A 16,389-nucleotide genomic window follows, 5' to 3' on the forward strand; every position below is an offset into this window, starting at 1 on the left:
TGAAAACCATACAGAACTTTTATTTATCCATTCCGAGATAAATGGAAGTTGGTTTGAATTTCAACGTTGTTTCCCACCTCGTGGCATGCTTCATAATATTTTGCTTTGTTGGTGCTTCCATATTTTTTGTCCACCCCCTGTAAGTCGTTCAATGTTCAAAGCAATATTTATCAGTTTCTGTGATATCCAGGATATGATTTTGGATAAATGTGGCTCAGTAAAGAAGTAACCCAAAATATTACAAAGAAATTCTGGGAAAGACTACATGAAGTGTCAGAAACGCCATCAGTTGCAGACGAATTTTGCCTCAGGACAAACGGCGCCCAGAATACTTTATCTTTAAGTAACCATTGTCTAACAAAAACACGATCCTTGAACGTCCACCTCATTCTTCTGATCTGAACTCGTGTTGTTTTTTTCTGCTTCCTGGAATCTACTCTTCTTTAAAATAGATTCACTTTGCGATAGTGTAACAGGTAAAGGCAAATACTTCTGCGCTGTAATTTCATGATAAATTAAAACTCGATTGGACGAACCCGGAACAGACAAAGTTCCGGGTTCGGGTACAGATCCAGCACACAGGTTTACTCTGCCACGAATTTGTATAGTAGCGGACACTGCGCTGCAGAATGAGAGACTTATTCTGGTGACTGCAGGACATCTGCTTAGCTTCACGGATATTGCCACTCGGAAATGTTTCTCGTAGTGGAAGAAACGATTGTAGACAGGCGTATATAAAGACCCAAATGGATTCCACTTTGAAAGAGGCCACTACCAATCACTGAAATCGTGATTTGTGCTATCTCGGAATTACGAGGGCAGTTCAATAAGTAATGCAACACATTTTTTTTCTGAAACAGGGGTTGTTTTATTCAGCATTGAAATACACCAGGTTATTCCCCAATCTTTTAGCTACACAACACTATTTTTCAACATAATCTCCATTCAATGCTACGGCCTTATGCCACCTTGAAATGAGGGCCTGTATGCCTGCACGGTACCATTCCACTGGTCGATGTCGGAGCCAACGTCGTACTGCATCTATAACTTCTTCATCAACCGCGTAGTGCCTCCCACGGATTGCGTCCTTCACTGGGCCAAACATATGGAAATCCGACGGTGCGAGATCGGGGCTGTAGGGTGCATGAGGAAGAACAGTCCACCGAAGTTTTGTGAGCTCCTCTCGGGTGCGGAGACTTGTGTGAGGTCTTGCGTTGTCATGAAGAAGGAGAAGTTCGTTCAGATTTTTGTGCCTACGAACACGCTGAAGTCGTTTCTTCAATTTCTGAAGAGTAGCACAATACACTTCAGAGTTGATCGTTTGACCATGGGGAAGGACATCGAACAGAATAACCCCTTCAGCGTCCCAGAAGACTGTAACCATGACTGTACCGGCTGAGGGTATGGCTTTAAACTTTTTCTTGGTAGGGGAGTGGGTGTGGCACCACTCCATTGATTGCCGTTTTGTTTCAGGTTCGAAGTGATGAACCCATGTTTCATCGCCTGTAACAATCTTTGACAAGAAATTGTCACCCTCAGCCACATGACGAGCAAGCAATTCTGCACAGATGGTTCTCCTTTGCTCTTTATGGTGTTCGGTTAGACAACGAGGGACCCAGCAGGAACAAACCTTTGAATATCCCAACTGGTGAACAATTGTGACAGCACTACCAACAGAGATGTCAAGTTGAACACTGAGTTGTTTGATGGTGATCCGTCGATCATCTCGAACGAGTGTGTTCGCACGCTCCGCCATTGCAGGAGTCACAGCTGTGCACGGCCCGCCCGCACGTGGGAGATCAGACAGTCTTGCTTGACCTTGCGGCGATGATGACACACTCTTTGCCCAACGACTCACCGTGTTTTTGTCCACTGCCAGATCACCGTAGACATTCTGCAAGCGCCTATGAATATCTGAGATGCCCTGGTTTTCCGCCAAAAGAAACTCGATCACTGCCCATTGTTTGCAACGCACATCCGTTACAGACACCATTTTAACAGCTCCGTACAGCGCTGTCACCTGTCGGAAGTCAATGAAACTATACGAGACGAAGCGGGAATGTTTGAAAATATTCCACAAGAAATTTCCGGTTTTTTCAACCAAAATTGGCCGAGAAAAAAAAATGTGTTGCATTACTTATTGAACTGCCCTCGTATAAAGATAAAAGTGACACAGCTTCGAAAAATAAATAAATAAAAACGTTCCATTGCAGCCATCGCAGGTGTTCCGATGTTCACGTTCTTTGCGTGCTAGGGAGTTTACGCTGTTCATCCTAATAGACGCCAGGGAAGAAATAATAATAATAAAAAAAGAGAGTGGACAAGTTACATATATTCTGGATCGGCACAGTCCTCCCAAGATGCAGCCTTTGTTTCATTCTTCTTGGGTATCTTTGAGCTACAGTTTCCTGGTAACAGTGTTCAGCTGATATTGCCGACCGTGGAGGATTACAACGAGACAGACTTTAAATTGTTTGATAGCGGGTGACTGAATATATCTCTGTCGTGTGCTCCGATTTGCCAGGCTACTTCTAGTGCTGATAACAATTGTTGCCATAAAATTCAGTACAGGCGCAGTATTCGTTTGACATGACCCTCAGATGCACACTTATAAACTAAACAAATAAGTGCACTCGGACTGTGTTGCCCTGTCCTGTTGACTGCAGTTGCAACGCGCTCTGTTCAACTGCACTAAGAACCTGCATTACACAGGTCTGTATCGAAAGAGTGCTGAGAAAGATATTTCCTCTTGAAACAAAAACAAAAACCAAATTATAGAAGTCATTTTTTTAGCAGTTTCATTATCGTAGCTTCAGCTACGACCCGTAAATTCCGACTTAAAGTACATTACTGGCCATTAAAATTGTACACCACGAAGATGACGTGCTACAGACGCGAAATTTAACCGACAGGAAGAAGATGCTGTGATATGCAAATGATTAGCTTTTCAGATAATTCACACAAGGTTGGCGCCGGTAGCGACACCTACAACGTGCTGACATGAGGAAAGATTCCAACCGATTTCTCATACACAAACAGCAGTTAACCGGCGTTGCCTGGTGAGACGTTGTTGTGATGCCTCGTGTAAGGAGGAGAAATGCGTACCATCACGTTTCCGACTTTGATAAAAGTCGGATTGTAGCCTATCGCGATTGCGGTTTATCGTATCGCGACATTGCAGCTCGCGTTGTTCGAGATCCAGTGACTGTTAGCAGAATATTGAATCGGTGGGTTCAGGAAGGTAATACGGAACGCTGTGCTGGATCCCAACGGCCTCGTATCACTAGCAGTCGAGATGACAGGCATCTGATCGACATGGCTGTAACGGATCGTGCAGCCACGTCTCGATCCCTGAGTCAACAGATGGGGACGTTTGCAGGACAACCACCATCTGCGCGAACAGTTCGATGGCGTTTGCAGCAGCATGGACTATCAGGTCGGAGACCATGGCTGCGGTTACCCTTGACGCTGCATCACAGACAGGAGCGCCTGCGATGGTGTACTCAACGACGAACCTGGGTGCACGAATGGCAAAACGTCATATTTTCGGATGAATCCAGGTTCTGTTTACAGCATCATGATGGTCGCCTCCGTGTTTGGCGACATTGCGCTGAACGCACATTGGAAGCGCATATTCGTCATCACCATACTTTTACTGAGTCAAATGTCGACAAAACTGTAAGCAAACAACCCTTTCCGAAATTTATATATCAAAAGCAAGATCCGTTGCCGAGTGAGAAATTTTGATACTTAACGAAGTAAGTATTTCATTGATTTTAGTAGTTTTGTTCAGAAAATAACCGAACATTTTGAATTACGCGCAAACAGAGATATTTAGTGACATCCAGTTGGCGGCACTGTTTTGCCCATTAACTTCTTTGTAACCACTTGTTTTTGGAGTGTTTATAGTTCGATTACTTTTCGCTATATCGTCATCTGAGTGCAACATGTTTTAAGTGTTATTAGTGATTTTTAAAATGTGCGATTTCCTGGAGCAACGATTCATAAAATTTTGCGTGAAACTGGGGAAAACTTTTACAGAAACATTTCAACTTTTGAAGCAAGCTTATGAGACCATGCTCTGTTTCTCACGCAATGTTAAAAATGGTTTCCACGATCTGAAAGTGGTCGTCAGTCGATTGAAGATGATATTCTACAAAAAAGGTCTCGTTTTTTTACCTAATGACTCCGACGTTCAGGAGAGGTGAAACTGTCAAGGCGTTTTCCAACGGTTACGTGAGAAAAATCCGTAAAAAGAGACCAGGGCTGTGGCGAGGCGACTCATGGTCGTCGCACCACGAAAATGGTCTTGCGCATTCAACTTTGTCAATTCGTTGGCTTTGTGCCAAAAATCACTAACTGTTCTCCAATGAAAGTATCCGCCAGTGCATCACGAAAGGAAACATCGCTGTGAAAAGTGTGTGACTGCAGGGGAGAAAGGGGGGGGGGAAGTGTTTTGAATGGGGTAAATACTTGTAGTCTGTAAAATAAATCTGAAAAAAACTTACGTTATTTTCTGAACAGATCTCATATGTCGTGATTGGTTTGAAGCTGTGCCACAATCGGAAAAACTCCTCCAGTTTCAAAATAATTAGCACAGCTGTGGCCCAATTAAAGTTAAGAACAGATTTTTTGAAATGCTTACAGACATAATAGAGGTCTCTATCAGACGTGAATATCGGGTGTTTTACCTTTTTGGTAGGAGACGAAGATCAAAAGCGATTATCTATCGCCACGGGGAACGGAACAATGTGGTGGTCAGCTTTGAACCTATAACGTCCATCTAATTTAAATCATAGTATAGAAGAGGAAAGCCCGCTCGATTGGCCATGCGGTCTAACGCACGGCTTTCCGGGCGGGAAGGAGCGCCTGGCCAGTGTGTGGATGGTTTTTAGGCGGTTTTCCATCTGCCTCGGCGAATGCGGGCTGGTTCGCCTTATTCCGCTACAGTTACACTATGTTGGCGATTGCTGCGCAAACAAGTTCTCCACGTACGCGTACACCACCATTACTCTACCACGCAAACAAAGGGGTTACACCCGTCTGGTGTGAGACGTTCCCTGGGGGGTCCACCAGGGGCCGAACCGCAGAATAACCCTGGGTTCGGTGTGGGGCGGTGGAGGGGTGAAATGGACTGCGGTAGTCGTCGTGGGGCTGTGGACCACTGTGGCTGCGTCGTTTCTAGGTCCCCGCTTAACATACAATACAATACAATAGAAGAGGAAGAGGTCGAAATATAGAACAAAAATTGTTGCTTGTTGTGATTACTGTAAGGTCAGTAATACTTTATTTTCAGCTGTTTTTACATATTACAAAAGAATAATCATTTCGTCGTCATAATCTATGACAACCCTAACTGTAGAAATTCGTGAAGGCACTGGCAGTGAAACGTGACATCTTAGAGGAACAGAGAACGAAGTCAGTTGGTGTAGTTTGCAGAGGGTGTACGGAGTTTCCAGGACGGCAGCCCCACGAAGCGTCGCACGAGGGCGTCGCGCAGGGTGGTAGAGGGTGAGAAGCGGCACAGCGTGTGGTAGACGCGGTAGCGCAGCGGTGCGCGCTCGTACACCGCTTGGGGGGAGACCAACGCCAGCGCAGAGTCCAGCGCATCATTGATGCCCGCGTCCGGCACCGCCGACGGCGACTCCGCGCTGCACGCGCTCGCGTCGCCCAGCGGCCGCAGGTACGCCTGACAGACAGTCGATACAATTACTAATATCTGTCTGGTTCCTATACCAACTGCAGAGACAAAGTGAAAGGAAGGGGGAAAACACTAACGAGGGAGAAAAATGTGAAGATAAAGAAGGAAAAAAGGAAGGGATAGGAAGAGGGGCAAATAAAAGTAGAGGGAGAAAAATAAAAGTAGGGGAGAGAGAGAGAGAGAGAGAGAGAGAGAGAGAGAGAGAGAGAGAGAGAGAGAGATAGTATCGAACTACCGAGCAAGAAAATAAAGGATGAGAAAGAAATAAAATGCAAAACGAAAAGTACAGAAGAGTAAAGGAAAATGGAGAAAAATGAAAAGAAAGAAATATGAAGAGAAAGAGAATAGATAGCATTAAAGAAAATAATACAAGAAAGATTAGAGTTTAACATCCCATCAACATCGACATCATTATAGACAGATCACAAGCTCAGAATGTTTCAATGCTGGGGATTGAAATCCACTGTGCCCTTTCAGGGAGCATTTTTCTTGAACGATTTAGGGAAATCATGGAAAATCTAAATGAGGATGGTTGGACACATATTAGCACTGTCATTCTTCCGAATGTGAGTCCCGTGAAAATAATAGGGACAAACACTGGGGAAGAAGAGAAAAATAATATGGAAGAAGGAGAAACAGTTAACAAGAGAGATAGAGAGAGAGAGAGAGAAAATGAAGAAGAAAAAGAAAGACAGGAAGGAAGAGTGAGAAAACAATGTGGAAACAGAGAATGAAGAAGAGGGAAACAGAGAAAACAGTTTGGAGAGATACAGAATGAAGAACAGGTAGAGAAACAAAAACAAGAAATAGAAAGGGAGAGAGAGAACAATGTCGAAAGAGACAACGAGAATGAAGAAGAAGCAGCGTGAGAGAAAAATAAGAAGAGAGAGAGAGAGAGAGAGAGAGCAAATAAACAACAAGATAAGGAGGAGTTACAAAGCGAGTTGAAGAGAAACAAAGAATAAGAAAATAAGTTCAAGGCAGTGGGACGAAACAGAGTGAATCAGGAAGTCAACAAAGTTAGTTTCATCAGTGGTGAGATTAACAAATAAGAAGTGCGAGTATGAATGCCATGTCTGTGAACCACAAGAAAGTATTAGTCTTTAAATGAAGAATGACAAATGCTATGACAAAGCAACTTAGTCATGTTTAATAACCGTAAACATGCTCCGTAGTAGGCTGTAATGTGATTTTTATTTCATCGTGAGATTACTTAATTTCGAGATAAATAAAAATCACATTACAGCCTGTTACGCACCGTGTTTACGTTTATTAAGCATCTGGTGGCTGTGGATCCCCACAAATATAAAATTTTAACATGTTCGTCATAATATATAGACTCCAGAAACGCTATAGGACCCTTACGTTATCAGCATTACTGTTTTGACAGTCTGTCCAGAAACAAATAAAACTAAGAGACGGCTTGGAATGTTTGCTGGCAACTGACCTGATAGCGTCTGAAGTACTCGCCGTAAAACTGGCGCTGCTCGTCCGTCATGGCCTCCTCCATCTCGGCCGCGTGCTGCTGCTGGCGGGCCAAGATGCCGCTGTGTGCGAAGAAGGAGCCTGCAACACAACACGCAACACTAGGTCACTCTCATCACAACCCGCCTCTCACATGCATCAACTATACTATTGTTACCGGCTATCACAAAATTAATCAAAAAATGGTTCAAATGGCTCTGAGCACAAGGGGCTTAACATGTGGTCATCAGTCCCCTAGAACTTAGAACTACTTAAACCTAACTAACCTAAGGACATCACACACATCCATGACCGAGGCAGGATTCGAACCTGCGGCCGTAGAAGTCGTGCGGTTCCGGACTGAGCGCCTGAACCGCTAGACCACCGCGGCCGGCCAAAATTAATCGTACATATTTGTGTGAGAGGTAGAGACCGCCAGGTAATCGTTTTGTAGGTCCACCTGTTGTGCCTAGTGTCCCGATTTTCGTAGGAGTCCCGATGTTTAGGGGCGTCACAAACCGTCCCCCGAAAACCTTATGCTGGACGCCAAATGTAACGAATTTTGGGCACTTAACAGTAACATAATACGTATTCACTTATAAAATGGTCTAGTACATGGAAGTTCCAAAATGAGCTTCTGAACGTGTCGACGGCGGTAATGAAGACGCGCTGTTTTGCCTGTCGCTATAGGGCAGTTATTTTCGCACAAGCGCGGTAGTTCCACGGTCGGTGTATAAAGGAGCCGCTGCAGCGTGTTTGATTTTACCTTGGCCTCACCCTCAACCGCCACCTCACCTGGACTACCCATCTCCTTGCCATCCAACACAAAGCTCACAACAGACTCCACCTCCTGAAACTCCTGTCCGGCCGGACATGGGGTCTGCATCCTTCCACCATCCTTCACCTACAAATCCTTGATCTGCCTCATCCTCTCTTATGCCAGCGTTGCTTGGTTTTCCGTCCCTTCCAGGTTCTATAAATCTCTCCAAATCCTCGAACGCCATACGCTCTGCCTCGCCTTCCGCATCCGCATCCCCTTCCCCCACCTTCTCCTTTTCCTCGAACACATCCACACACTATGTATTGGCTGCCACTTTGATCCCCCTCTCCCCCTGGTGTCTCCCTTCCTCTCCACCCCCAGCCGTCACTGCACCTTTACTGTTGTGTCCCACCCTCTCTCCATCTCCACACCCTCCTCTTCCTTTCCCAATGCAACTTCCACCATCTACCCCTCATGGATGATGAGCTTCGCCCTGACATCCACCCTTCCTACCAACTCTAATCCCATCTTCTCCTGCCTACTCCTGAGGGCTCCCTCTCCTCCCCCTCCCTTCTTCTGAGTGGCTTTCCCCTCCTACTCTCCCTCCCTCTCTTGTGCTCCCCTTCAGTGCACTCTCTCCTGCCTTGTCTTCCCTCTTAATCTCCTGCCCCACCTGCCTCCAGTCTCTTGGTGCACCTGATGACTCCCCTACTCTTTTCATCCTGCCCCCTCCCCTGCTGCCCCTTGCTCTCCCCTCCTTTGCCATCCTCTCTGGCCTCTACCTTGGCAGGTCCCACCTGGCAGCTTTATTCTTCATTGTGTGTCCTCCAAGTGGGTTTAAAGTGTGTTGTTCTGGAATGTTTTTAATACTGTGGCCAACTTTTAACCTGTGTGTGTGACTTCAGTGTCTTTTTGTGTTCTACAAATCGCCAACTGTGGTTTTTAGCTTTATGTTGACTTTTTTAATTGTCCCCCATGAACGTCTCCATGTCAATGTATTTTTGCCTCCATTATCTCCCCTTACTTTGTTTTATGTCCCCCTTTTTTATTGCCTTACATGTAACATTTTATTCTTATATTAGTTGTCATGTCACTCGGCTGAAGAGCGGCGGATTGTACCGCTGACAGTCCTCCCCTGCCCATATGGGCAGGCGAATGAAATCACAATAAAGAAAAAAAGAAAAAGAAAAATGTTTGATTTCATTTCTAGCGAGATAGTGTAACGGCCTAGTCACCTGAAGATGGCGGCCAGGTGGACCGCCGAAATATTGTGTCCAGATGACGAGATGTTCCGGCTGGAGACCCGATATGAATACAACATATGATTAGATATGTTTGTTAGACCGTAAACAGTACACAATAACACTTTAGTCATCAAAGTACACGTCGCTATACACTTTATGCTTTGTATGACCGCAGTAACGACTTCAAACATTATTGACTTGCACTTGTTCGTATTACATTTAGAAAGAATCGTTATTCAAAGGGGAACTGCCCGATTCTTCCCACTGTTTAAATAGTTCCAGCCCCGTACTGCTGGAGAAGTCTCAATTTTCTCGAATGATGGCGCCAGATGTAGATGGTGCATGCATCGTCGATACAGGTGAGCAGCTGCAACGCCATCTGTGAAACGACCTTGTCAACAAACTTGCTATCATAAATAAAACTAAATGAGGCTGCAGTCACATGTGCTAGCAGATGGCGTTACTTCAGTACTTGAGCCAAGCTTGTAATAGTATTCTGTAAAATCGCGAAAACATTAGATCTCGTCGGGTTGTCGGGACAAGGAGGTCCATAACGGTGATGGTTTCGATATATCCGGGACGGATGGCAATCATAATTAGTAAATAAAAGCAAAAAGCAAGCGCCTCTGTACCATGTACAGGTAAGGCTTATGGAACTATTGCCCACCACTCTTCAATCCCAATCTCCTCATGATTTTCTTTTTATTTCAGTAGCTCCAACCTAATCCCCTGTTCTTGTTCAATTTCTTCAACTTTTTTATATACTACTTCCTCCTCCTGCAACTGCGCTATTCCTCTTCCCTCCCCCTCCCCTTTCTGTATTTTTTTTTTTTTTTTGCTCATTTATTTCGCACGTGACAATATTGCCCCTCATGGAAAAGGCCGTTGGTACCTGTTCTCAAATTTTCTGATCACCATCTATAGTCACGGCCGTTCCGAGGGGGTGGCGAGATATGTCCCTACGATATGGGCAGGCACAGAGAGGGCGCAAAAACGGTCCGGAAGTAAATCGAGAACGACAGACGATTTAAGAATTAGCCGGGAGACGTACGTGACTTCTGCTACCGCTCGTTTCGTTCCGCATGCGGTAAGAAGCCTTTCCCTCGAGCTGTGCTTGTAAACGCACCCTGTTGTCACAATCTCCCTTCTGCGCCGTCATTTTGTCCCAATAGTTCCACTGACAATTACTACCACTGCCGCTTATATGGCTTACGTGGGTGGCATCAGTGGTTCACACAGTTGCTGCCTACACAGCTAGCTGATGTACAACAACAGTCATTGCTGCTGCATCGCTACATCGGATGGACCTTATAGATTGGCGAATGGGCGCTGAAGTTAATATGCTATTCGACCGGAGGTTTCCGATTTTGACCGATCTATACCGACTAAGAGACGTAACTGAGGAGGCAACAAGCAAGAGTTGGAGAGAAAATGTAATTTACAGCTATACTTTGTTCATACAATTCAACTTCTATGAACACGCAAGGAAACATTGTACAATTGTAGTAGAAACACCATTTCCGGACAGGGATATTTTCACAACTCTTCATTACACTACTTTTTCTTTCCTTTATAATTAATTTTATATTGATTTCTAAGGAGAAAATAAAATGTGTTATTATTACTTACAGTGATAGTTTTTTGTACTTTTTTGATTAACTAGCGTCACAACCTAGCTTCGCAGAGGTAGCGAGAAGTGTCTGCGGCCAGACCCCATTGTGCCAGCTTAGCGCAGCTTGTGTGTGTGTGTGTGTGTGTGTGTGTGTGTGTGTGTGTGTGTGTGTCGGGGTATGAATAAATTCCAGAGAACAACTTTAAGCAACTGAATAGCATCACTTCCACATAACTTACGCGATGTAAGCAACGCACGGCAGGATAGTTACCTAAAATATTCCATATTGAACTGGTTGTTCCTCACAGCAATAATGGGAGCACATTGCGATGTAATACGTTTACAACCAGTGTACATACTACATGAGAATCGTTGAGCTATGGTTGTGTGAATGATTCAGTATGTGTCGGAGTTGGCAGGGGTGGCACAAACGAAAGAAAAAATAAGGAAAAAACACGCGTTATGTACATGTTTAGCTCGTATTACAGCACTCCTCTTGTGAAGCTTAGGCTCATTGCCGTAATTGTTTGTCGCGGACTTTTTATGAACGATTTCACCACATCTAGGTTTGATTCAAAGGAGGCGGAAAGCTGGAAGTTGATTCATCTGCTACACTGCTGAAAGAACGTACTGTATGTAAATGAAACAAAGTTGCTGAAGTACCTTTTCGGAGAAAGTTTAATAAAAATAAAACACCACATATTTTGGATTCCCATGTTTTTCTGCTATGCAATTCTTCTCAAACGATCGTAGGAAACTAGTGGTTAAAATATTTGGCTATTTCAAATTGCAAATCTCTCATCACAGCCTGATGAAGCGGTTATCTTTACATTATTGGTCATATTTATCACTTCAGCGTTGAGTAACTCACTGCCGGCTGTTCGAAGAATTTTGTAATGAATTAAGAGTGCGAATTGCTTTTGCTACTCTGATGTATGCAGAAACTGACAGTCTGAAATTGCCATCCAGCGTCTGCGTGCTGTACTACAAGCAGTTCATTGTCCTACGATAGGACGAGCCTGTAATTCGAGTGGTTTTTGTAAAACGACGTTTAAATCATTTTCTAACGTCCAGCATACTAATATCAGTAAACAATAAGATACAGATTTTTTTATTTTGTATCTTTGGAAGAGCCCTCTACATGCTGAGTGATGTGAAGTGGCCAAATGTGGCCCCTTATCCAAATGTGACCGCCCTATCTAAACTCTATAGCACGTAGTGCGCTCATGCAGTATTAACACGAATTTTTTCAGAGAGGCTGTGGTGAGTCAAGTCGAATGCCTGAAACAAGAATCATTCTCTGTGACCGTCCTGAATCTCGTGTTTTGTTTTCAGTGCAAAGGCGAGTTTTTGGTATGTTTTCGTTACAGAATGTGTTTCACAGTGAAATATAAATATCAAAAGAACCAGTCTTGTAGTCACAGGAAGTCAGCTTTCTTCGCTTCATCTTAGATTTGTTGAACATATTTTAACTCAACTGTATCTTTGACAGTCAAACACCGTCTGCAGTGCAGGCCATTCTCGTAATATGGCCCCCATAATAAATGTTGGTGATTAAATTAACGGCGGAGAAGATACAAATGCCCACTACACAATAAACTGTATTTACAGGGAAACTAAGGACAAAAATTGATTTGGTGGAGCCGTGAAAAGTGTAGTGGGCAAATTTTACGTAAAACTACAATTATTTGCATTCGTTGTTGGAAAAGTGGACATTAATACTTGGGTGTTTTCTAGTAACTAATTTTTGCAAGTTATTATGGTTTTAGCGATTTTATTACGATCTCTCAAAACTTTGCATGCTTTTAATACATGGGAGCCACATTTGGAACACCTTTCTTATAAATAACCGACAGCAACGTTAATGTCCGCCTCGATAGCTGAGTGGTCAGCGCGACGGAATGCCATGCGAAGTGTCCCGGGTTCGATTCCCGGCTGTCGTAAATTTTCTCCGCTCAGGGACTGGTGTTGTGCTGTCTTCATCATCCTCATTTCGTCCCCATCGAGACGCAAGTCGCCGAAGTGGGGTCAAATCAAAAAAATCCTGCATCAGGCGACCGGTCTACCCGACCGGAGGCCCTAGCCATACGACATTTAATTTTTCAGCAACGTTAATGCATTAACAATACTTTCCGCTTATAACTGCCCACGTCGTGTTGTGCCGACTCCACTGTAGCTTGAATGGATTTTTAAGTTTGTTTTATATGTCCGACTTCTAATTTCACCACACAAGTCTCCAGGGTTGAGCAGTTATTGCCCGATGACGACCGAAATACAGTTTGTTAAAGCGAAGTTCGCCGTTATTAATTATGTTTTTAGATTTAATTTTATTACTCGTACATAGACTCAGCGTTCCTTTGTTTAATAGCGCGTAGTCAAAATAAGTATGAAATGCTAATGTCTTTGCAATACATAATGTCGACTGTTGAGTTAAAGTTCGTACCTATTTTGCCATTTTAGAGAAGAGAAACCTTAAGCGCTTCTGCTTCTATAGTCTCAGTATCAAATGTTCACTAATTTCAATTTACTTCCTATCTCAGTTCAGTATTTAACACAAATTATACATCAGTCTCATTTCAGATATATTACGTCGGTAACTAACTAACGGAATAACACGTAACTGTCATTTAACATCACTTTTATTAATAATCGTTTTTCTTATGACGTAAATGTTAATGAATGATCATATCTAGGAGGAAAGAGGGATTTATCCTAATCATGAGATAATAGCTTTTAATGAGCCCGCAATCGTTAATTAAATAAAAAGTCACGCTCAAGGATGATATGCGAACAACTTTCGTTACGTCCGTTCTCACGTATCTGTCGCCCACAATTCAAATTAACACTGACGTTAACCCCTTTTGTCGGAACGTCGAATCGTAACTTATGTGAAAGTTTATTATAGTTCCCGAATTAATTCCTTTCAGATACGCGCACGACCGAACAGCAGAACGGAACACAAACGACTTGTTTTAACAACCAAAAAGCGCAATGACGTTACATTACGACAATGTCCGCCCAATGAATATCTCTTTGACTTTATCTTTTCTACTCTACTTAATTAAATTATTCCTAATTACAATTTATTCAGCTATTTAACGAAAACATCTAACAAAAAATAACATAAATTTATCCCAACGTAAAAGATCCGTTATATGCTGTAGGGGTCCGGTCCCAGATTACTACAGTCGTGGTTTCGTAGGCGAACGAAGACAGCTAGCCGTGCCGAGGGTCGACCAGCATAGCCTTCCCTCTCGCCGGATAGCTGGAATTGCCAATGGCTGACTAACAACGGCTAAGACTACGCACTTGGCAGTCGACAACTTACAATCAGCAATTACATCTGTTAAGAAGGATGGGATATTTATGTTGGCGCTTGCAGTGCGCTCTGTGGCTTTGGGGATGGCAATGACATGGTGTGTCCTGATTTTTCTTCGCTGTAAGTTCTCCTAGTGACTACAGACTTTCGCTGCTTCACCTTCCAAAGGCTTTCTTCTGCTGGCTCAACACCTAAATACTTAAAGTTGCGTTGCACCTAGCCTTCCTTATGAAACTCTTCTTTCTTACTAGTACGACGGTATCTCTCGGCTTCGGTGATGTCATCATACTTCCTTGCAGACTTGGGCGATGGGTCGCTTCCCCGAGCTGCGATAGCATTCGTGCTTGCCGCAACTCGCTCAGCATTTCCCCCTAGCTGGCAATCTGCTGGTCACTGACACGGGTGGTTTGGCAGCTTTGACGAATTTTTAGTTCAAATGGTTCAAATGGCTCTGAGCACTATGGGACTTGACATCTGAGGTCATCAGTCCCCTAGAACTTAGAACTATTTAAACCTAACTAACCTAAGGACATCACACACGTCCGTGTCCGAGGCAGGATTCGAACCTGCGACCGTAGCAGTCGCGCGGTTCCGGACTGAAGCGCCTAGAACCGCTTGGCCACAACGGCCGAATTTTTAGTGCCCGCTGGGGATGCTGTCCTGAAGTGTAACACTACAGGGTGGTACATTGATCGCGACCGGGCCAAATATCTCACGAAACAAGCGTCAAACGAAAAAACTACAAAGAACTAAACTTGTCTAGCTTGAAGGGGGAAACCAGATGGCGCTATGGTTGGCCCGCTACATCGCGCTGCCATAGGTCAAACGGATATCAACTGCGTTTTTTTAAATAGGAACCCCCATTTTTATTACATATTCGTGTAGTACGTAAAGAAATATAAATGTTTTAGTTGGACCGCTTTTTTCGCTTTGTGATAGATGGCGCTGTAACTGTCACAAACATATGGCTCACAATTTTAGACGAACAGTTGGTAACAGGCAGGTTTTTCAAATTAAAATACAGAACGTAGACAGGAAGTCATTTCTGAAAGTATTCGTATGGAGTGTAGCCATGTATGGAAGTGAAACATGGACGATAAATAATTTGGATAAGAAGAGAATAGAAGCTTTCGAAATGTGGTGCTACAGAAGAATGCTGAAGATTAGATGGGTAGATCACATAACTAATGAGGAAGTATTGAATAGGATTGGGGAGAAGAGAAGTTTGTGGCACAACTTGACCAGAAGAAGGGATCGGTTGGTAGGACATGTTCTGAGGCATCAAGGGATCACCAATTTAGTATTGGAGGGCAGCGTGGAGGGTAAAAATCGTAGAGGGAGACCAAGAGATGAATACACTAAGCAGATTCAGAAGGATGTAGGTTGCAGTAGGTACTGGGAGATGAAAAAGCTTGCACAGGATAGAGTAGCATGGAGAGCTGCATCAAACCAGTCTCAGGACTGAAGACCACAACAACAACAAGGTACATTTGAACATTTTATTTCGGTTGTTCCAATGTGACACATGTACCTTTGTGAACTTATTCATTTCTGAGAACGCATGCTGTTACAGCGTGATTACCTGTAAATACCACATTAATGCAATAAATGCTCAAAATGATGTCCGTCAACCTCAATGCATTTGGCAATACGTGTAACGACATTCCTCTCAACAGCGAGTAGTACGCCTTCCGTAATGTTCGCACATGCATTGGCAATGCGCTGACGCATGTTGTAAGGCGTTGTCAGTGGATCACGACAGCAAATATCTTTCAACTTCCCCCACAGAAAGAAATCCGGGGACGTCAGATCCGGTGAACTTGCAGGCCATGCATGGTATGGTGCTTCGATGACCAATCCACCTGTCATGAAATATGCTATTCAATACCGCTTCAACCGCACGCGAGCTATGTGCCGGACATCCATCATGTTGGAATTACATCGCCATTCTGTCATGCAGTGAAACATCTTGTAGTAACATCGGTAGAACATTACGTAGGAAATCAGCACACATTGCACCATTTAGATTCCCACTGATAAAATGGGGGCCAATTATCCTTCCTCCCATAACGCCGCACCATACATTAACCCGCCAAGGTCGCTGATGTTCCACTTGTCGCAGCCATCGTGGATTTTTCGTTGCCCAATAGCGCATATTATGCCGGTTTACCTTACCGCTGTTGGTGAATGACGCTTCGTCGCTAAATAGAACGCGTGCAAAAAATTTGTCATTGTCCCGTAATTTCTCTTGTGCCCAGTGGCAGAACTGTACATGACGTTCAAAGTCGT

General features: G+C 43.9%; 1 protein-coding gene across 1 annotated transcript in view; it reads right to left on the bottom strand.

The window, feature by feature from the left end:
- Positions 1 to 5,248: 5,248 nt before the first annotated feature.
- Positions 5,249 to 16,389, bottom strand: part of LOC126457596 (D-beta-hydroxybutyrate dehydrogenase, mitochondrial-like) — a 68,742-nt gene continuing 57,601 nt past the window's right edge. The window contains exons 4-5 of the mRNA XM_050094041.1: positions 7,149 to 7,267; positions 5,249 to 5,689 (exon numbers count right to left, since the gene is read on the bottom strand). Coding sequence (XP_049949998.1) covers positions 5,420 to 5,689; positions 7,149 to 7,267 — 389 coding nt within the window. The 3' untranslated portion in view covers positions 5,249 to 5,419. The remainder of the gene's footprint in view (positions 5,690 to 7,148; positions 7,268 to 16,389) is intronic.

This window comes from Schistocerca serialis, chromosome 1, assembly GCF_023864345.2.
Source record: "Schistocerca serialis cubense isolate TAMUIC-IGC-003099 chromosome 1, iqSchSeri2.2, whole genome shotgun sequence".
Lineage (NCBI taxonomy): Eukaryota > Metazoa > Arthropoda > Insecta > Orthoptera > Acrididae > Schistocerca > Schistocerca serialis.